At 39.9% G+C, this 23835-nt stretch overlaps 1 protein-coding gene across 1 annotated transcript in view; it reads left to right on the top strand.

The window, feature by feature from the left end:
* Positions 1–23835, top strand: part of SYT10 (synaptotagmin 10) — a 60131-nt gene that overhangs the window by 22444 nt on the left and 13852 nt on the right. Inside the window, exon 3 of the mRNA XM_089526705.1 lies at positions 16240–16804. Coding sequence (XP_089382831.1) covers positions 16240–16804 — 565 coding nt within the window. The remainder of the gene's footprint in view (positions 1–16239; positions 16805–23835) is intronic.

Here is a 23835-nt window from a genome sequence, read left to right as displayed (position 1 = left end):
TTCATAGTCAAATTCAGATAACTAATAACAAACCTCAGGGACATCACTCTAGCAACTGCAACAAATATAATGCAAACTTCCAGTGTACTTTCAGGCAGAGGCTGTTTTTATCTTGAAATGCCACTCTTGAAAACTCTCACCACTCAGGCATGTGTGGAGTGCATGGCCTTACATTTAATGTCATGCTAACAGACATCTGTTAGCACAGCAGACATTCTTTCTCTCCCCATGGCACCATTCTGTGCCAGCTGAAACCCAGCTTTGGAGAGTTTTCCAACTGTCTACAACAGGGATGTTCAGGCTGTCTGATGTGGGAGACCACAAATCTGGGGGGGGGGGGGGGGTTGTTTGTTTGTTTGTTTGTTTATTAATAATACCATATTTGTCTCTATTGGACACAACTGTTCTTGGATTCATGGAAACTCACACTTTCAACACTTTGAACAGTACTGCCCTGTAGGTGGTTTGGAGAGTGTGCATGGCGCTGCAAGAAGAAGGTACCTTCTGACTCTGTTGCCATAAACAAGTACACTAGTGAAAGTAACCCACTGTATTTTGACCAATACAAATAAAAATGTGACATAGTGATTTTGTTGCATTCATCCCACAATAGCTGGAACATGAAATAGGTAAGAGAAGACATAATAGTGTAGCAACTTCAGCCTTAACAGCCATCTGCTATCAACTCATTTTTGAAAAATAGCAACGTTTAGCAAAGAGTTAACTATTTCATCCCTCCCCAAAATTCTGGATTGCATCAAGACACAGCAGAGAACAATACCATGGTACTTAATGCTAACTGTAGCATCAATCAAGGAACAATTTTATGAATAGTGTGACAGAAGCATCTAATTTTAATATGTTAGGAACATTGAGGAGTGAAATACACATGTCCTCCTCTGCACCTGAATTAATTTAAGTAATGCCGTTTTAGACAGAGAAAATAACAACTAGGAAGTGACAAGTGTCATGAATCACAGAGCAAACAGAAAATCATAGATATTGAATGAGGAGCCCTACATTTCTGCTTGGTAAATCATTTGCATGATTGCACTTGAACAATAAACATCCTCTTTAATGTCTGAACCATAATTTGCCAGTAGAAATTAATCTAAGAAGTAAGCACCATGGAACAGGAGTGAGCAACATTGGCTCCATATAGCCGATCCACTTCTGTCTTGTGGTCCTACTGCCCCAAGCAACACCTCCTCCCCTCCATTGCAGTCCATGGTGCAATGTCATGGTGATTTTCTCTTTGTTCTTCTCTTCTTGTTACTTGGGGAAAGGAAGTGGACTTTCTGCTTTGCAGTCTTAGTGGGTTTTCTGGTGCAGAAGGTTGCCCTACCTCATACATGCACCATAGAAAGCTGACATAGGGCCTGAACAGACAGGCCAAAATAAAGCTGCTTCAGGTCACTTTGGAGGTATGATGTTTAAATGACACACACATCTTAAGAGGCCAGAAGTTGCCCCAAAGCTGCGCTCCAGTCCTTAGGACTAAATTGTGGCTTTGGCGTGGCTTCTGGACTCTTAGGACACATGTATCATTTAAACAGCATACCTCCAAAGTGACCCAAAGCAGCTTTATTTTGGCCTGTCTGTTTGGGCCCATAGTTACCTTACCACCAAAATTCATTTGCAGAGGGGAAGGCAAATTTGGTGACTGCTGCTAAATTGCAGTATAATTAGACTTATGGCAAAATTGAGGGGAGTGAAAATAGCAATAGCCCCACAATCCTTGGAGTTGATCACTCCTCATCTAGGTTGGTCTTGTTTAGAAAAGATCCATTGAAAGCAGCAGGACTTTTAGTTATAACTAACTTTTTCCCAATGACTTCAAAGGATTTGCTCAATGCAGAATTAAGTGTGGATCCACCACTATAAGTTTAACTTCAAATCTGTCCTTTAAGATGGAGCTGGGCCAGCCTATTCTCTCCCTCATAGGCCGAAATATGACAGTTAAGGAGGGAGGAGCCTCTTTCTTCAGGCTAGCCCTGATGGAGCTGGGCCAGCCTATTCTCTCCCTCATAGGCCGAAAGATGACAGTTAAGGAGGGAGGAGCCTCTTTCTTCAGGCTTGCCCTGATGGAGCTGGGCCAGCCTATTCTCCCCCTCATAGGCCGGAAGAATAAGGCAAACCAGATCATTTCTGCTCCTCCAAAATGGGTCTCCTTCAGATCCAAAGGATTTACTTCCAAGTAAAGCTGCAGCTTCTATGCTGATTATTTTGCAGTGAAAGAATTTTATAATAATAATAATAATAATAATAATAATAATAATAATAAATGGATGGGGGCTCTGACATGGAGAATAGATGTAGATGTGGCTGAAATGGATAAGGAGAATGAAAGGAGGATAGATGTAGATGTAGCTGAAATGGATGAGGAGAATGACAGGAGGATAGATGTAGATGTGGCTGAAATGGATGGGGGCTCTGACATGGAGGACCCATTTGGATTTGGCTGCCAGGGATGGGAAAATAGAAGAGGAAGAAACGTGAAGCTAGCATTCACGTGAAAATGGAACAAGGAAATTGCCCCCTTCTTCACCCCAGAAGTACAAAGGTTCACGATGCATTCAGAGCCCCACTGAGCATGCACAAGGGGACCAATTTGAATTGGTAACTCCGCATGGTATGTACTGGTGTGATAATTTATTTTGCACTCACTTCGCTTTGCCTCAGGAATGACCACAATTCCACTCTTCACATGAGATAATTAATCACGTGAATTGCCTTGGATTCGAATTGACTCTGTTTCCCCTTCAGATTTGCTTTGGATTTTAGTTCAAATTTCATGTGTGATAAACTCCCCTGTGAGGTTGCTGCGGCATGCTTTGGGAACCACTGAAATAAGGTATACATTTGTATCAAGTTCCCTTTGAAAATTAAATCATTTGGTTTATTCTGAAATGAATGGTGTGCAACTGTTTGGATAATGCTTGGCTATTTGTTAGTGCCTTCATTGTATCACTTTATTTGACTAAGGGTGCATCTACACTGTAGAAACAATGCAGTTTGACACCAGATTAACTGTAGTTTTTTGTGAGGCACCAGCATTTTTTGGCACAGAAGGCTAAAGATCTTGTAAAACTACAAATCCCATGATCCCTTAGAATGGAGCTATAGCACTTAAACTGATGTCAAACTGTATTATTTCTACAGTGGAGATGCATCCTGGAACTGCAGAAAGAGCCGCTGTGCATTCTCCCTGGACAATGAGACAGTAAACAGGCACACTGGAAAAACCACAGAAAGGTGGTTTGGCGCAACCTTGCATTATGCAAGGATCATGCGGAATCCTGGCCAAAGTTTGCCGAGATCTCTATTGTTTAGTGATTTGTCTTTTCCTTCAACATTACTTCCAACTCCATGACAAATATTAATTACTATATATATTATTTATATTTCTGAGAAAAATTTTACTGGACAAAAACCATCATTATCATCATAATTATCAGCATTGCCATCTTTAAAAGCTGAATTTTTTCCTCTAATGAATCCAGCCCTCTATGTTTTGTCTACCAAGGATGTTAAGAAACAACAATGTGGGATCAATGTCCCTGTCTGTAAGTTCTTCCCTGTAAAACCTCACTGTTGTTTTTTTTCCCCCACTTGAATCACTGTTTTTGTAGGGAAAGTGTGTTTGGGGCCTCTTTGAATTTGCCTGATTTAATAATAAACCTACCATAAATGATTCCAGCTAAAAAAGCACAGTGTCAAAGAAACTTCATTTCATGATTGTCCAGATTCGTTGTTCAATGTGGATATTCATTGGTGTGAGGTGGAGAAGGGAAGAAAATGAATGTGAGAACTCTTAATTGGAACATTTTACATTCTCCTTATCTTTTGTGCTATTATGAAAGAGGTCTGCTTATGAAAAGAAAATCATTTTTCAAGTCCCTGGATCCCAAACAAGCAATAAATGACACCAGAATAAGTATCTCCACATCACCGTTGTTTACCTCCAGAGTGCAATTTAGCTTCACTTCAGAGTCTGTGCTAAGCAGAAAAATATCCTTGTTGATATAAGAAGAAAAAGAAAGGAAACTAGAGAGCCACATAATTATCAGTAGAAAAGGCTTCTATACTATATGGTTTAGTCCACAACATGAAGGATGTCTGGTGCCGTTTGGTTTAGTCTGCTGCACCAAGGCAAGAACTAGGAACGGAGCATTTGAATTGTTGGAGGTGTGAGACCATCCATCCTTGTTGTAGCCTCTGTCTGCCTATTCCTGGGGTGGACATGTGATGGCAGGGGTTAAAGGAATTTCCCCAAGATACCCTGCAAGTACCTCCTGCGATTGAGGGCATTTTTGACATGTCTTTGGTTCTCTTGGGCCATTTTTGATCTTTAAAAAAACAGCAAGTAAAAGGGGGACATTGCAAACATTGTATTTACCTCACATTTTAATAAAATTAGTTGCTTTTACATTGATATTGTTGTTTGGTTTTTTGTTTTTAATTGCTGTTACGTTGGCCCCAACCTATGAATGAGAGATCACCAAGAGATGATATTATTAACAGCCCTGCCTGGGTCTTGCAAATGCAGGATCATGGCTTCCTTGATTAGGTCTTTCCACCTTTAACACAGACTTCCTCTTTCCCTACTGCTTTCAACTTCACCAAATATTATCATCTTTTCAATTAGTCATTTCATCTCAGTACAAGGTGTTGGTCATTACCTTTAAAGCCCTCCATGGCTTTTGCCCAACCTACTTAAGGGATCGCCTCCTTCCATATAATCCGCCCCGCACCCTCAGATCCTCTGGGAGGAATTTGTTGCAGTCCACAAAGACCAGATTGACGGCAACCTCCCAAAGAACTTTTTCTGCGATCGCTCCCACTTTATGGAATGGCCTACCGGACGAGATCTGTCAAATTACCAACCTAGAGAGCTTCAAGAAAGCTGTCAAGACAGATCTCTTCCAGCATGCCTTCCCGGAATAGAACCTGGCCATGTAACGCTCCCCCCACAGACATATATAAGTGAAGACTCTGCCCACCATTATTCTATTATTGTATTATTGTTTTTAGATTTCATTGTCTATAATTTTAATGGATAGAATTGTTTAATCCTTTTTTAAGGGGAGCTGGAAATTGTATATATTGTATTTTTAAAAGGTTGTTTGCCGCTTTGATTGTGGTAACTAAAAGTGGGATATAATTAAAGTTTAAATTTTTTTTACTATTATGATCTGCCCAAAGTAAGACAGCCCAATTTTGGCTTCTAGTGCAAGTTTTGGCCTGATTTCCTTTAGAACCTATTTATTTTTGTTTTGATAGCAGTCTGTGGCATCTGCAGAAGTCTCTTCCAGCACTACATTTCAAAAGAGTTGATTCTCTTCCTATCAGCTTTCTTCACTGTCCAGCGTTCACAACCATACATAGAAATTGGAAAAACTGTGGAATGGGTGATCCTGACTTCAGTATTCAGTGATATGTCTTTATACCCAAGGATCTCATCTAGCTCTTTCATAGCTGCCCTTCCAAGTCCTTGTCTTCTCATTTCTTGTATACATTCTCCATTTTTATTTACAACTGAGCCAAGATATAAAAAATCTTTTACTATTTTGATGTCTTCATCATTTACTTTAAAGTTTTCATTCATTTTTATTTGATTTTATTTATATCCTGCCTTTCACCAAAATGGAATTCAAGGCAGCTTACAATGATTTAAAAAGGATACAGCTTACAAAAGTTAAAAAAGAATTAAAGAATACTAAAGCGTAACAGTTAAAAACACAACTTATTTAAAACCTTTGGGGGGGGGGGTAATATTTCACAATTATGCAGCTGAACTTCTTGAACTCAGTATCCAGGGCTTTCTCCCAAGTTATTTGTGAGTCTGGTAGTTCTGGTTCTGCATCCTGTTTCTTACATTTCTATCCTGCTTTTCATCCAGTAAGCCTAAAGTGAAATTTATAGTTCTCTTCCAATCCATTTTAACCTCACAATAATCCTATGAGATAGAGCCAGACTAGGACTGACTCAAGATCACCAAGCAAGTTTCATGGCATGGTGGGAACTATAAGCTGGATCTCCAAAGTATACCAACATTCTAACCATTATACTTTTTCACTGTATTATTAACTCATTCAAATGATCAGGCAAAACATGGCTTCCTTCAGAATACATGGCATAATGGTTTGAGTTCTCGATAAGGACCTTGGGAGACCAGAATTTGAGTCTCCAGTCAACTATGGAAACCCACTGATGATGTTGGGCAAGTCACATTCTCTCACCCTTAGAGGAAAGCAATAGCAACCTCCCTCTGAACAAATCTTGCCTGAGGGATGCCATAAGTCAGAAACAGCTTGAAAGTACATGACGACAACAAAGTGGTGCTGTTGTATTCAGACACAGCCAAAGACAGATCCCTACTTTGTTCATTCCAGGAAACAACATGTTCAAAAACAAATCCTTTCAGTTAGAAAATGGCTGTATTTCATTTAACAAATTGATCTTTGGTGATACTGTGGCAGGAGAGGGGCAGAGAAATCAGGATTGCACAAGAAATTCCCTCTAATGTGCTAACTACAACTTTTGCTGTGTTTTCCTCTTATATCAAATAGTCCATAAGGAGTGTGTGTAGCACAGATCCTAACACCTGGTCAACAGATGTAGGCTGCATCCACACCACAGAAAGAATTGTGACTGACACCACTTTAACTGCCATGCCCCAATGCGATGGAGTTCTGGGGATTGTAGTTTTGACAGCAGTTTAGCCTTCTCTGTCAGAGAGCTCTTGTGCCCAACCAAACAATGATTCCCAGAATCCCACAGCACTGAGCCATAGCAATTAAAGTGGTGTCAACCTGGATTATTTCTGCAGTGCAGATGCAGCTACATGTAATAGTTCAGTGACAGAGCACATGTTTTGTGTGCAGAAGATCCAAGTTCAATCCCCAATCTTTCCAGATAAGGCTGTGAAAGAATCCTGTCTGAAACCCTGACTGCACCGATAAAGCTGATTTAGATGGCCTCCAGTCTTAGTTGTTTTAAGGCAAGATAACCTGACTTGCTGTATGATGTTTGTATGAGGTGTAGGTTGAAAGTATGAAGTCTAAGTGTGTGGCAATGGCAGTTGGTATCTCGAGTGAATCTTCCCAAACTTCAGTGGAGCCATCCAAGTTGCAGAACTACCTCCCAATAATAATAATAATAATAATAATAATAATAATAATAATACCCCGCTCTTCAGCCAAGGCTATCAAAGCGGCTTACATACATTCAGAACCTTGGATAGCTGATATATTGGAGCTATCAGCTGCCATTCAGTCTGGGCATACACTAAGGCTGTATCTACACTACAGAATTAATGCAGTTAGGCACCACTTTAAGTGCCTCAATACTATGGAGGTCTGAGGTCTGTAGCTTTGTGAGATATTTAGCTTTCTCTGTCAGAGAGCTGTAGTTCCACAACAAACTACAATTCCCAGGATTCCATATGATGGAGCCTTGACATTTAAAACATCATCAAACTACATTACTTTTGCAGTGTGGCAGAAGCCTATGGTTGGTCAGCTAATGCTAGTTCTTGAATCACAGGAGTTTATCACACCAGAGGGCTCCCGCCATGCTCCTGTCGTGTAAACATCACCAAACTGCGATGGGAGCCTCCTGGTGGGATCGCGGATGGCGCTGTTAAAGGGGAACGCTTCCGTTTTTGTCATGGAAGCATTCTCGTAATTGTTTTAAAAAGGGTCCGTTTTAATAACGATTTGATCCATTATTTAAAAGGGTCCTTTTCAAAACAATTACGAGAATGCTTCCATGACGAAAATGGAAGTGTTGCCCTTTAGAATCACCATCCGCAATCCCACCAAGAGGCTCCCACTGCAGATTGGTGATGCTGGAGCGACAGGAGCAGAGCGGGAGGTAAGTAATGTGATAAACTCCTTAGAACCCAATTTTCCCCTATCAGATTCAGGGTTTTGACAAGTTGCTCTTTTGTGCTACAGCATGGTTCAAGCTCTGAATTCAGGTTAATGCACTGACTTTGAGGATCCTTCAAGATCAGTTTTCCTGTACAGCCACCTACAACTCCACGCTTGCCCAGAAAGAAGTAAACTTCCTCAGATACCATTTCTAGTTAAGGCATTTTATTTTTTTATGAAGAGGTCAGCATGAGTTTTCGGGCTTCATGAGAAGGTGAAAAAGCAATAATATGGGGGAAAATTAGTCTCATAATTATGGGAAATTGACTGGACCTCTTTGTTCTCTCTCTTAATAAAACAGCCAGGAAGGAATAAATGAAGATCAGAACAGATAATTACCATTAGAAAAGTGAAATTAAAAGAAAATTATACTAAATAATACAACTTCATGGGGGCTGCAAAACACATGCCCCAAGGCTCAGCAACATAAACTATTCTTGCCTTCTTAATAAATGCAAGAAAACAAATTATATTTATTTTAAACTTGGGACAGAGATACAGGGGTTGTACAGATCAACACGATCAGCTTGACCCCACCAGTGAAGCATTCACTCACGCTAATCACTTATTAAAAGGAAAGTAATTCTTAAGCAAGAGGCAGTAATAAGTAGGGATGTGTCCAGCCCACAAGTCTGCTGGTTAGATGCATGCTTTCTTCCATATTTAGGACAAGAAGCTACTGTTAGAAAAGAATCTGGAGAAACAGAATGGTTATCGATTGGCAAAGGGGTCAGGCAAGGATGCACATCATCACACTATTTGTTCAACTTGTATGTGAGAAATATATAAAAGGCAGGTTTAGACTCAGAGGAAGGAGGAGTAAAGATAGGAGGAAGGAACATCAACAACCTAAGATACGCAGATGATACCATACTACTAGCAGAAAACATTATAGATTTGGAACAATTACTAAGGAAGGTCAAAGAAGAAAGTGAGGCACGCTTAATGTTGAACATAAAGGGGGAAAAATAATGACCACAGATAATCCACATAAATTCAGTCTAATTATGAGGAAATTGAAATAGTTAAAGAGTTCCCATATTTGGATCAAACATTGAAAAAGACTAGGAATGGGAAGGGCAGCTATGAAAGAACTAGACAAGATCCTAAAGTGTAAAGATGTACAACTGAGCACTAAAGTTAGAATCGTCCAAGCTATTGTGGTCTCAGTTATCATATAGGGATGTGAAAGCTGGACAGTGAAAAAAGCGGATAAAAAGAAAACCAGCCATTCTGAGATGTGGTGCTAGAGAACAGTGCCAAGGATTCTGTGGACAGCAAAAAGACAAATGAATTGGACCTAGAACAGATCAAGCCTGAACTTTCCTTGGAAACCAAGATGATGAAATTGAGGCTGTCACACCTCGGCCACGTCATGGGAAGGCATAACTCACTAGGAAAGACAATAATGCTAGGAACAATATAAGATGGTAAAAAGAGAAAAAGACCACATACCAGTGGAGGATAGGGGACTTGGAGATGTTTCATCCACTGTGTCACCATGAGTCTGGGTCAATTCAAAGGCAGTTAACAACAAGTAAGAGAGCAAGTGTGGTGCAGTGGTCTGAGCATTGGACTATGACTGGAGACCAGTGTTGAGTCCCTCCTCAGCCATAGAAATCCACTAGGTGACCTTGGGCAAGTCATACACTCACAGTCCGTAAAAACCATGTGATAGGACTGACTTAGGTTTGCATAAGTCAGAAACTACTTGAACACACACAGCAACAAACCAAGAAAGCATGTGTTTCTCAGAATCCTATGCTGAACTCAAACTGCCTTAGGTCCTAGTTCAAGGGAAAAGGTGGAGTATAAATGAAGAGGAGTAGAAGGAGCAGAAAATAATAATAATCATAACAATCAGATGGATGGATGGGCGGGCGGGCGGGCAGGCAGGCAGGCAGATAGGACTTCCTAACAAAGCTGTTTATTGGGGGCACCAAAAAGTAACAGATAGAAAAGGCTTAATCAGTCTCCAGTTCAGTTTGTTGTTTTTGTAAGAAAAGTATCCAGCCATCAGCAACAAAAAGGCAGCAATACATTCATACTTATACTGATACGTTTATTTACATCTACTCTTTTAAGTATGTTTGAGGGGAGGCGATCTGTATGTTTTCAGCACCAAAACAATGTGTGCCTCTGCAAAATACCATTTACACAAACAAACAAAATCACAGATTAACCATCAAACAGCAAAACAAAAAATAGGTGTCATGAAATGTAGTAACAACATGTAATGGCAATAGTGCTTACAGCCAGTGCAAAAAACTCACAACCAGGACTACTACTAAAACATAGATGTAAATGATATATTACAACTTTCATCATCCAAAGGGGGGCAGGGGACAGTTCCAGACCTCTGTTCAGATGTATGGAGAGCAGAGCTAGGGCTCAACAAAACATGGCGGAAGGAATTCAGTAGGTAGCTTTCCTTTCTGTTGTTTCTTCTCAAACCCCTGCCCCAGCTGGCAATGAATTTTCTTTGCAAGCATTGAAATGAGACTGTTTTCCTCTGAGTTTCCAGCCTATAATGTGCCGCCAATTGTCTGGATGCTTTTGTGCTTTAGAATCTAGTGCGAGCAGGGGTTATAATTTTTTTAGTTCACCAGAAGAGATGAAGGCAAGCCCTGGGCAATGCAATAAATCAGAGTGCAGAGGCACAGAGAACAGTGCAGCAGGTGAGCACCATTAACTGTGCAGCATCCCAGCAACCTCATTTGCAGATGTGCTTCTGATACTTCGGTGCAGCCATCATCCTCGTCCCATTGTTCCAGCAGACCAGAACACGTATTCCCAGGTTGCCATGGGAACTAAAACACATTTAAATAATTAACACATCAATTAGCCATCTCACTGAACCTTTGTGACTCAGAAACAAAGCAAGCTATGTGTCATCCGGGCAATGGCTTACTAGAGCAAGAGTCCTACATTACATAATGCCTCCTTGGAGTAACACCCCATGGTATCTAACACACTGGTGGGAATTATGAAAAGATATGACACAACTAATAAGGCAAGGGAAGATGGAGAGAAACAGGAGTTCAGTGGTTACATTCTGTATTTGAAACCAATGGTGTTCTTTTTTTAAAAAAAGTATATGAAAAGGAGCATTTGGGAACTTGAAAAAAGGATCTCACAGTGTTTCTCTCTCTCTCAGTCTCTTTCTCTTTTTTAAAAGAGGAGATGTTCAGCAGCTATTGTTATGGAGTAAAGTGACTGTAATAACACACACTATGGACTTTATCACTTGCAAAAATAAAGTGACCTACCCCTGCTGGGATACAGTTGCTTATGGAATGCAATCGGGAATCGTCACATGAAAAATTCTGCCGATGCCGCTGGCAGGAGCTTCCTGTTTTTGAAAAGCAGCCGGCTGAGCACGGCTGGTAGCCTGGATGCAGCTGGGATGCAGTCGCCTAGTGGCATCGGCAGTTTTTTCGTGCGATAATTCTAGAATGCATCCCATAAGCAACTGTATCCCAGCAGGGGTAAGTCGCTTTATTTTTGCAAGTCATAAGGTCCCATGAAAGGTGAGAAACATTCAATTCAAAACTTGTCCCATTTCACATGCTCAGATTAAGTAATATTCTCTAACTATGAATGTCACTATTGCCGCCACCACCACCACCATCATCATCATCATCATCATCATCATCATCATCATCATGTAAATAAATAAGACATAATATTAATGAAAATCCTGATTTGTAAAAGCTTGAATTTGAGCTTTAGCTTTAAAACTAAAGTACTGTCGCATAAAATGATCCTGCATGAACTTGAGGCTGATGTATTTCCCACCTCCTCTTTTCTCTGGCATGATGCCAAAGAGAAAAACGTTTTCGCCTGATTTTAATTAACTGCAGTTCAACATTAAATCCAACAATGGACAGGCTGTCAGCAGAACTTGGAAATGTTACTTTTTGCATTGTAACTCCCAGAATATCTCAGATAGCATTGTTGTTTTTGTGGTTGTTACTTGCCATCTAGTAGACTTCAACTTATGGTCACCCTATGAATAGGAGATCTCCAAGATCTCTGGTCATCAACGGCCCTGGCTCAAGTCTTCTAAGCTCAGGGCTATGGCTTTCTTGACTGAATCAGTCCACGTACAGTGTGGTCTCTTTCTTTTAATACTGCATTCTACTTTTCCATGAGCCAAATCTCATGATATGTTCAAAGTATGATAGCCTTAATTTAGTTATCTTTGCTTTTAGAGAGGACTGAAGCTTGATCTGCTCTAAGATGCAATTATTTGTCTTTTTGGCAGTCCATGTACAACTCTCCTCCAACATCACATTTCAGATGAGTTTATTTTTTTTTTCCTGTCAACCTATTCAACCTACTTCACTGTGCAGCTTTCACAACCACACCTAGAAATTAGAAATACTGTGGTCTGAATGATTCTGACTATGATATTTAATCTTCAGGCCATTCAAAAACACACCATCAAAGGAAGTAAAGGAAGCCAAATAGCACTTCCCTCCCCCACACCCCATTTGAACATTACCCAAAGGGGAAAAACCCTGCATATTCCTTTCTGAGATTTTACAGATTTCTTATTTTCTATGTAGTGTCTGTCTTTTTTTCCAAACCATGGGAAAAGATGGAATAAGCTTAACTCTACTCATTGCTCTTACACAAAGTCCCTCTATGTGACAATGCCTGGGACCCTTTCACACTACACAGTTATAGCACTATCATTCTATTTTAACTGCCGTGGCTGTAGCCTAAGGAATCCTGGGATCTGGAGTTTAGGTACAGGGATTCAGAATCCTGGAAATGTCATCCAATTCATCCAAGAAATAACAAAGATCAAGTTTTCAACCACAAAACCCAAAATACATAGGCATGTGGCATAACCCTCCCCACCCTGCAGCTATTTGTGTGCTATTTGATAGACACTGTCCACATCTTGATGTGATTTTAGTGTAATTGTAAGGTGTAATTTCAGAAAGATATATTTCTTTAGCTACCAGTCAATGTTCAAAGAAGCTCTTAATAAAACCTGACAATAACATCTTGAATAAAATGCCCTTCACTACTTCTGTAATTTTAAATCATTAATAAAATCTTTATTTAATGTTACATATCCTTTAATTTAAAAAAGCAACAATAATCTTGTGCAGTTGGTCAGGGAAAATCAAAGGACAGGAAAATAAAAATTTAGTGGCACTTCTGAAGTTTAGTTGACATAACTCTTCTATGAAAAAAAAAATGGTTACTTGAGCATTTTCCATTTAGCAAACACTCCAGGTGTAAATAGAACTAGTGTTTTTTGTGAAGTAAAGCGCAATAGTTTCCAAACAGACAATTTCTACTCCTGGTATGAAAAAACTAGTGCTGCAGCTGAGGCCCATCTTTATTTTCAGTGCAGTTCAAAATGGAGGCATTGTAGAGCTGCACTCATGTACACCTGCCTTTCCTAAGCATGAAAAACATTGAATGTGCACAGAAACACCCTACCTTCTAACGGGACCATATTATATGTACTCAATTCATTTATAAATAGATGAAAGTATGGCCAAGGAGAGAGAAAGGCAAAGAGTGTGAAGATTCCTATGGGGGGGGGGGGGGAGATCTGTGTGCCAATTTGTACATTATACAGAAAATCTATATGTTATTGCTGAAAGAAAGAAAGAAAAAAAGAAAGAAAGAAAGAAGAAAGGGGAAAGAAAAGAGAAAAGAAATAGAAAGCTTTGATTTCCCCACCCCCCTTAAAAATGAAATTGCAACAATCAAATACAAATCAGACATTGCAGTGTCCTTCTCTCTTGCTTTATTGAATTCAGGGTCTAATCTGCACTGAAGAATTAATGCACTTTGACACTGTTTTAACTGTCAAAGCTCAATCATATGGAATCCTGCGATATGTAGTTTATTGTGGCACCAGAGTTCTCTGGCAGAGAAGGCTAAATATCTCACAAAACTACAAATCCCAGAATTACATACGTAGCATTGAGCCATGGCAGAGCTGTATCAGACTGCATTATTTCTGCAAAGCAGATTAGACCAAGGTTACACTAAGGAGGTGCTGAAGACTTTTTTGGTCTCTTCCTACTTCCAATCTTATTCTCATTTTTCTTGGTCATTGTCTTTCCAGTTTTTTTTTTTTAAATTCCCTTTTAGCTTAAACCTGCTTGCAGTGGCGGCTGGTGGGTCTGAGGTCACTGGGGCAGTGAATCCTCTCAGGAAAATCAAAGAGACTCCTCAAAATGCTGAATCTTTTTGGGGTGTGTGGATCACCTTGGATACCCCCTTTATTATTCAGACAAAATCATGGAGCTAATTCTCTACCCCAATTGACATCAGAACCACCAGCTCCCATAGCCACAGTGACTCCCATGTCAGTGGACGGTGAATCCACTCTGGATTTTACCCTGAACTGATGATGATGACCCCTGCTATATGCCCCCAGGTGGAAGAGTGTCAAGATCCCATCAGTGGAAGATTGGGTTTTGAAGATCTTTGACTTAGTAGAAATGGACAAATTAACTAGTCTATTAAGAGAAAAACCGTTAGATAGGTTTTTGGAAGAGTGGGGCTCTTTTCTGCCATTCTTACTGAAAAGATACTACTGGATGGGTTTGAGGATTAATTATTTGTGTTTCAAACTATAAATAGAAATTTACAGAAGTCACATTGTTTGATCAAGGGAATAACGGCTTAATATGATATCTAATCCAATGATAAGAAAGCAGAAAATCATTTTTAAATGTTTGAATATGTGTTTTGTATTTGTAGTGATAGCAGTAGATCTAAGCATTGGTATGTGATGTCGCATTAGAGGCATTTGGGTGCCTGTTTATATGTTTTTATCAATAAAAAGTATTTTTTATAAAAGATTAATGAGGAGGAGGATGACAATGACAATGTCAATGATAATATTTCAATCCCATACACAGGAGTCACAGTCAAACAGTCAAACACAGTGTGCAGTGTTAGGCATTGAAATCAATGGGCTGAATCCTGAGTTTCATGGGTAGAACTAAACTCAAATGTCAGTTCTCCTGTTCCAAATATGTTGTGAGATATCCTTTGGGACAGAATGAGACATTGTACAGAGGGATGAAGCAATCTGTCAAAAAGAAAGGGCTTTGCTGGATTGAAATCACTTCTGCAAATGGAAGGAATATTTCTGTTCATGAAAGGGCACATTTGAATCCAACCCATTAGGGTTAATTCTGTGGCTGCCATTACCTTTGTGGTAAATCTGTACAGTCATCATCAGTAGTAAAAAAATAAAATAGCTCTTTGTGCTATGAATTCAAAGACTATGAAATTTTATTCTAACCTGAAATGTCTATTACTGGTATTAATATTACTATTAGTATTGATCTGGATTAGCAAACAATAATTATTTTTAGCACCCAACAATTGCCTCTGAGTCAAACCTTGGCTAATCTTTTCCAGTGAGCCATGTTGTCTCATTGTGAATCCAAAGAAAGATAGCCTTTGGTTCAGCATTGATTTTTGTTTGTTGTTGTGTGCCTTCGCGTCATTTCTGTCTTATGGCAACCCTAAGGAAAACCTATCATGGAGTTTTCTTGGCACAATTTGCTCAGAGGCGGTTTCCCATTGCCGTCTCCTGGGGCTGAGAGCATATGACTTGCTCAAGGTCACCCAAATGGGTTTCTAACGCTGGATTCCAGTGATCTTAAAGGGCCCACCATATTTAGATGGTCATACATATTACTTTCCAAAATGGTAGACCATCGTAGCTGTGTTTGATGCCCTCATGTTCATCCTGCTCAGTGTGCCTTGGACTTCTACCACAAAGCCTAGCTCTGAAGACATCTCAGTGTGGGGTTGTTTGAAGGGGTTGGATAGGAATTCCCCACCCTAGTTCCTTGCCTCACTTCACTTCTCCAGGTTCTGAACCTTGATTCTCCAGGTTCTGTCTTCTGCTTCCCAAATGCAGAGTGGCCAAAAACAGGATATGGATTTCAGATTTGTCATCTTCACTCTACATTAAACATGACAATTCCATTCAGCATATCCTCCAGGGGCCATGCATTCTAAATCTTTTCTCATTTTTTGTTATAATGTAATAGTTAAGCTTTTCCCTGGATGCCCCCCCCCCCCCCAAAGAAATTGTCAACATTCTTCCCAAACTGAATTACAAAGTTATCTTCTTGGATTACCTAGTGTTGTTGGTAATTGTTTTCTCTAGGGAGTTACAGCAATAATGGAAACTTGTTAAATTTGAGCTCTTGATTTACTTCTTTCATTTTTAGCAATATGAAAGTTATTTGCTCTCCCATTGAGATAATCAAAGTTAATTTCTTTGTCTTTGTGTATGCAGGCACAATTCTTTCAGGAGACATTTGCCAAGGCAAATGCAAGTGTCCAGCATTGATTTTAACATGGGAGCAGACCCAGTTTTACAAAGAGGGGAGACAACTACCAGCATTGGAAGGATAAAACCTGAGCTTTACAAACAGAAGTCTGTGGATTCAGAAGGAAAGAAAGAGGATGTGAAAACCTGTGGGAAACTTAACTTTACCCTCAAGTATGATTACGAAAATGAACTCCTATTGGTGACCATTGTCAAAGCTTTGGATTTACCAGCAAAAGATTTCACTGGTACATCAGATCCCTATGTGAAAATCTACCTTCTTCCAGACCGAAAAAAGAAGTTTCAGACACGGGTTCATAGAAAGACTTTAAACCCTGTCTTTGATGAAACCTTTCAGTTTCCTGTAGCCTATGATCAACTTTGCAACAGGAAATTACATTTCAGTGTCTATGACTTTGACAGGTTTTCAAGACATGATATGATTGGGGAAGTTATTCTTGACAACTTTTTTGAAGTGTCTGATCTCTCTAGAGAGGCCACAGTGTGGAAAGATATCCACTGTGCCACTACAGTAAGTATAGCATCTCATCATGTCACACCATAAATAATGATGTGGGATATTTTAATGATAGTGTTGTCCCATGTGGGAAATTATAAGTTTATCCCTGATACCTGGAAGATCACTTCAGATGCTGCTTTTTACCTCCAGGAACTGCCACATAAAGCTTTGGTATATGCACTGCACTCTGTGGTATGTGTGGGTTACTCAACATGATCCTACCTCAGGTTTTTAAATAACTTTTTCTTTAATTGATTAATTATTTACTAGTTATATATTTATCCCAGCTTTCCTCCACTGAGGTCAGGACAATATATGTAGCCCTCCTCCTCTTCACTCTAAGCATAGCCCTGTAAGAAACATCAGCCCAAGAGGAAAAAAAGAGATATTTCATCTGCACAGGCTTCATCTACACTGCAGAATTAATGCATTTTGACACCATTTCAACTGCCATGGCTCAATGCTATAGAACTGTAGGATTTGTAGAGATATTTAGCCACTTCTGTCAGGGAGCTCTAGTGCCACAACAAACTACAAATACTAGGATTTCATAGGATGCAGCCATGACAGTTAAAACAGTGTCACACTGCATTAAATCTGCAGTGTGGCAACAGCCAAGGTTGTCCAGTGAATTTGGGGATTAGAACATGGATCTTTCAAGCCCCAGTATAATATCCTAATCCCAGTACTCACAGTACCTTTCTCAATATGTATCCTTATGGGGACTACTATTTACCTTGTCCTAAAAGTTCTGTTCATCCTCAATCTTTGTTTTCTGTATTTGAAACAATTACTGCCTTAAAAGATTGTTTCATATCCCCTGATTTCTCAGCAATGTCCAATGTTGCTGGGTTATTATAAAATAATATAATCTTGAGGTTGTTGAAAAGCATAAAGTTCTTTATGTATTTGGACCTGGACAGGGTTGGATGTGGATATGGTATCTTTAGAATAGCTAAATATCTGAAACAACAATGATTTTTTTTAAAGTAAGTCACCTTCCCCTTGGAAAATATCCAATGTTACACCTGACTTAAAGAAAGAAATGAAAAAGACAGAGGTAAAAATACAATGCACTAAAAGCCATAAACAAATATTCAAAGGAAGAACAATTAAAGGCTGAAAGAAGAAAAACAGCAACATAAAGCATTTTAATGCTGCTTTTTATAACCATGCCTTTCCAAAGCAGTGCAAAGAGGAAGTAAGAAACAAAGTAGAAATTTGAAAGCATCATAGAAATGTCCATAAATGATTTGTAATGCTGTTCTGCTGACACATGAAATCAATCAAATGCAGAAGATGAAGCTTTTCAATATCAGCCTCTATGCTATAACTGAAGAGGCAAAAAGCAGGTTGACTAGAAGAAAATTCCAAAGATTTGGGGCCATTGCCAAAAATACCCAGATGTCAGTTCTGCATGCTAAACTTGCTGACCTTAATAGAAGGCAGCTAAGAAGGACTGGTCTTAATGGTGGACATGATTATTTGGAGCTTCTAGTAATATGGTGCAAACCATTTAGGGATTTCAAGGTTCTGGGACTATTGATACAAGCAATTGCACTAAACCATGATGCTGCCAGCAGACACTTGACAGTAGCCGATAACAGAGCCTTAGCACAGTGGAAGTGAAAGTAAAGCAGACCTTGCAAGGAATCAGTCTGAGAGCAGTCCGAGAAAACAAGCCGAGTTCAGAATTCCAGAAGTCCAAACGTTCCGAGAGTCAAGCCAAAGTCAGGATACCGAGAAACAACGTTGGTCAAACAGTCCAAGGTCAAACAGCCAAGAGATAACGAAGTCCGGTCCAAGGTCAAGGTAACAAAGAATCCAGATACTAGGAGCTAGTGCTAGCAGCAATCACGCCGAGAGATCATGCAATAAACTCTAGCGACCAGCATTAGTCTCTCTCCCACTTAAGTAAGGGAAACTCTCCCTCGTGCCACCTGAGGCTGGTTGGCTAATTGCCTCTTGGCAATCCTCTGTGATCTGCGTCTGCAAGAACTCTCGGCTCTTCTCTCTTTGAAAGAAGGCACCTGCAGGCAAGCTTTGTCTCCAGACTCACCACTAGGCTGTGGTACCGAAGGAAGCCTCTCTTTGGCACTAGGACCTGGTTGAACCTCCTCCTCTGGGGCTGGAGGATCACAGCTGGGACCTGGCAGGGCAGGAACAGACCTGGCGTTGCCTCAATCAGCCCTTGCTCTGGAGGAGGCTCATCCTCCTCCTCATCCTCCGAGAGCTGATCTTGGCTGGCCATGACAGTACTACAAGGGATTTGCCACCATATGTCTATGATGTGGAGTGGGTCAATTCTGAGCATGGAAAAAATGGACTGGGGTACAAGGTCAATCTGCCCAGGGTTATTAAAGATGCATTCAGCTTCGTCAAGCGTAATCCCATAATCTATAAGAGAGAGAGAGAGAAAGCCTTCAAGTCACCCGTCAAATTATGGCAATCCATTAATTTCATAGATTTTTCTAAGAAAACCAAAGGATGCCAAAGCCATTGTCATGTGGGCAGTCATACCTATCCCAAAAATAGTTGAAAAATTTACACAGGCTGACTTCATCAAAAATCCTCTTCCCACAAATAAAACGTTGCACCAATGGAATGGGGAATTGGGAGTGGGTGATATTTTCTTCCCAGAATGCTATGGAACATGTTGCTGCTGTAGTAAAGTTGGCCAAAAAAACCCTCTTTCCTACTTTATGTACTCTTTTGCTGTAGAGGTGAAATTGCGTAGGAGGCTTAAAATCCATTTTCACCCTTACCTTTATAGTGAAGAGGCACCTGAACTGGCTGGAGATGTGGAATTTAACAGTTACATTTATATTCTTTTTAGTCTCTGGCTGCATAATAGACAATGTTCAATAACTGAGTATTGAACTTTCTAAAATCAGAAAATAGATAGGCATGGTTGTTGTGTGCCTTCCAGTCATTTCCAGTGTATGGAGTCTGTAAGGTGAACCTATCACAGGGTCTTCTTGGCAAGATTTATTCAGAGAGGCTTTGTCTTGCTTTCCTCTGAGACTGAGAGGGTGTGACTTGTCCAAAGTAACCCAGTGGGAAGTTGATGGCATCCATAGTTTTTTTTTTTTTTTTTTTTTTGGGGGGGGGGGGGGTTCAGGCTATGTGGCCATGTTTTAGAAGCATTTTCTCTAATGTTTCACCAGGAGAAAGATTCAGAGAAAGATGAAGATGCCAGCCACAGATGCTGGCAAAACATCAGGGGAAAAAACTCTTCTAGAACATGGCCACATAGCTCAAAAAACCCACAAAAAAACTAACCCAGTGGGCTTCATGGTTGAGTGAATTCTGGTCTCTAGAGTTGTAGTCTAGTATTCATACCTCTACACCACACTGCCTTTCTGCTGAATAAACAAGGTCATAAAGCAGTATTAGGATAGTAGAATTGTATACAAGCACAACGATGGTAAGAGTGGTTGTTATGGGCCTTCAAGTCAACTCAGACATATGGCAGCCCTATCATAGGACATCCTTGACAAGATTTATTCACAGTAGATTTACCATTGCCTTCCCCTTAGTAACTTGCCCAAAATCATCCAGTGGGTTTCCATGCCTGAGCAAATATTCAAATACTGGCCAATGCTAACACAAGGTGAGACAGCTGCAAAATTCTACTGACTGCTCCAGGTTGGGAGAGCAGAGCTGTGTCTGTGCACTGACTGCCCTCAAAGTCAGCCCACTGTGCCATGGAAGAATGGAAAAGCACTTCTGTAATGGAGTATTAGGTATCTCCTTATGGAAGCATGTAAAAAGTGTCACTGCTGGCATAACAATGGTATGCTAGCATCATGTCCCAACAGGACTCAGATCTTACGATTTGGAAGTTTTGCATCTTCCACATGTTGTTGTTATGTGTTTTCAAGTAAACTTCAACTTATGGTGACCCTATCACAGAATTTTCTTGGTATGATTTCTTCCAAAGAGTTACACCAGCCTTATTCCCACTTATAAATAAATCGGTGTGCATTCTGAATTGATGGATCTATTTGCCCCGATCACATTTTTCCCCTCTAAAATAATTTGTGTGGTTCACATTCATGCATAAATCGATTCAAAATGGACCCGCTCCAGCCAGCCAAAGGGCAAATTTAAATCGATTCCGATCCTCATCTGGTTTACATTTGCGCAGAATCAATTTATCAAAACAGACACGGAAAAAACAGTGTCAAAAAGACGTGGGTTAAATGGATCTCTTTGGTTGAAAGAGCGTGAATTGCCCGAGGCCACCCAGTGGATTTCATGGCTGAATGGGGATTTGAACCCGCATCTCCTGGAGTCCTAGCCTAAAAGTCAAATCCACTCCACCATCCTGGTTCTCCACAATGCTACAGCTCTAAGCATATCTAAGAGAATACACTGCATTTCTGCAAATAGTCATTACTGTGAATAAAACTCTATAAAGGAAGAGACAAGTTCAGGTATTAATAGTAGTCCTCAAATATTTAGGAAGCATTTGTCTCTGTGGACTGCAGGTGTTAAATGTAATTAGAAGTAGAGCTGTCCATGTTGCCAGTTCTAAACCAGAAAAGATCAGCCACTGACATGCCAACCAAATCTATTTTCACAGTTTTTGTCTGGCCCCTGGCGGTCCTTGCAAATGTTAATCAAGGTTTGGCAATGTTTTCACCTGCAGCTTTAGCCAAAAGGAGAAAGTAAGATATTTTCAAGTTATAACAAATAAAACTCATTTCAAGCTGTAATTACATGTCTCTTTTTTAGACTAGGTAGCTAAACAGTGCAAACAATGTTAAAACAGCCCATTAACTTCCTTATGAAGCTCTGAGGGTATTAACCTTCCATGATAGAATATGGTCTTTCTGGCCATGCTTCACTGAACTTGAGTTGTGCAAGTAATCTGCTGCAATTGACTTCTATGCAGATGTCTCCCAGCCTGCCCTGTCTGAACTGGGGAAAATGTTTCATTATGGAATCTGCATATTAAAGTATAGCTGTATACACATAAATTAAAATAAATGTATTTTTTAAATGTACATGTTACAATTCACATAGCTCAAATGCATGCAAAGAGATAGCACAAGCTCATCATGTTTAGTCCAGAGATATCTGCAAACAATACATACAACTTGAAAAAGAGTTCCCAAATATGCATTTTTTAAAAAGCTTGAGAAAAGATATACATTTCAACTCATTAAAGACAAACAATAGTGATCTCTCTTGCAATCCATCGACTCCTTATCCACGGACACAACTATCCACAGTTTGAAAATATTAAGTTACATACACTCACACACACATACACACCAAAAAAGTAAACCTTAATTTTGTCATTTTATATAAGGGGAACCATTTCTATGCCATTGTATTTAGTGGGACACACATCCACAGATTTTGGTATCTATGGAGGGTCTATGGAACCAAACATCAGCAGATATCAAGGACCCACTGTATGTCTTTCAGTACAACTGTAGACCAGACATGAAAGTGGGAAAAGAAGGCAGTTTGCAGATCTGGACTTGATAGATGGAGACATCCTTTGTTTGGAGTCTCCCAAACCTCACCCAGCCTAAAAAGATGACAAATCTATTTCTATGCTAAGCTGTACAAATAGGTGATCCTTTAACTAAGCCACCTTAAGACATTATATACAAGAGGGATGACCAACTGTGGGAGTTCACTATACTGCATATTCGAGGATTCTGTTGGATAGATCCATGGCAACTAAATGGTAACAAACTGCTCCAATATTATTATTATTATTATTATTATTATTATTATTATTATTATCGTTTTGAGCCTCTTGTGACATAAGAATGTTAAACACTACCCTTTAGTATTATGCACAGAGCTTGTAAATTGCATTATTTTGTGGCTAAAACTCTCAGATTCCCTCAGCCAGCATGTCCATGCTGGCTGAACTATCTGGAAACTGTGGTTGCCCCCAAAAGTAAGTTTTCCAAGCTCTGATTGTCCCAGCTCATTCTTGAAATATTGATTATAAAATAATGTGCTTGCCCACTGATATGCTAAAGGGGGACCAAGTCACAGAGTATTATAGTTCAGAAAAGCCACAGAGTCCTAAAATTGCATGGGTTGGCCAGCCCTGTCTTCTAAGACTGGAGTCCTCAAATGTACCACACTATTAACAGAGACTTGCTTAAATGCGTGCAACTGAACATTAAGGCTGTCCTTGGATCTGACATTAGTACATGTCCCTTCAACTTTTGGAGACACAGAGAGCCAATTAAAGCATGTGGCTATGTCCTGCTTTGCTGTTAATGAAATGGGGGGATTGTTTTGTTGTTTTTAAATTTTTTAAATCATTACCCATTATATATCTTATATCACTATAAGAAAGGAAGGAAGGAAAAGAAATTCTGTTGATTATCACAACCACTCATCTGGAAGCTTACAGGAAGCAAGGGAGTTTATCACACGTGAGGAATTTCTCTTAATTTCGAATGAAAAGAAAGTGGGGCCAAACGCATTCACGTAAAGTCGCTAGTTTAGCAAAATTACGTGAATGCTCATTGCATTTGAACTGGCTCCCCATTGCCCAAAAATAGTATGCCATTGCCCAAATGTGCGTGTAGCAGTCTATCACGCAATAATGTGAAATCCCATGATTGCGCTCGGCCTGACTTCCCATTGCCCGAATTTGTGTGTGGCGGTCTATCACGCAATAACATTAAACCCCAAGATTGCATTCAGATTGCCATTGGATTATACTTCCAATTTCCCTTGTCTGAGAAACTCCAAGGCTGTAACTACAGCTTTAGAAAGAGCATTTGAGGACATTTACTTCTTTGGACTATCATGCCTCCAGCCAGCATGCCCAATGTGCTGGCTGGAGGATTGTGGGAATGATAGTCCAAAAATACTCTTTCCCTCCCCGCCCCCCAGAAAATAAGAAGTATGTAGGGTTAAGGCATGTAGTGAAGCTGCTTTATATCATGTCAGATAGCCATCTTGAATTTTCAGAAACTTCAGTTTATCCAAAGAGGTGCAGCCAAATTGTTAACTGGGGCTTGCTACAACTTGCTTATTGCAATTGCTCCACTGGC

Source organism: Sceloporus occidentalis, unplaced genomic scaffold (genome assembly GCF_023333645.1).
Source record: "Sceloporus occidentalis isolate IW3139 unplaced genomic scaffold, rSceOcc1.0.p SCAF_5, whole genome shotgun sequence".
Taxonomy (NCBI): domain Eukaryota; kingdom Metazoa; phylum Chordata; class Lepidosauria; order Squamata; family Phrynosomatidae; genus Sceloporus; species Sceloporus occidentalis.
This window is presented reverse-complemented; position numbering and strand designations above follow the sequence as displayed.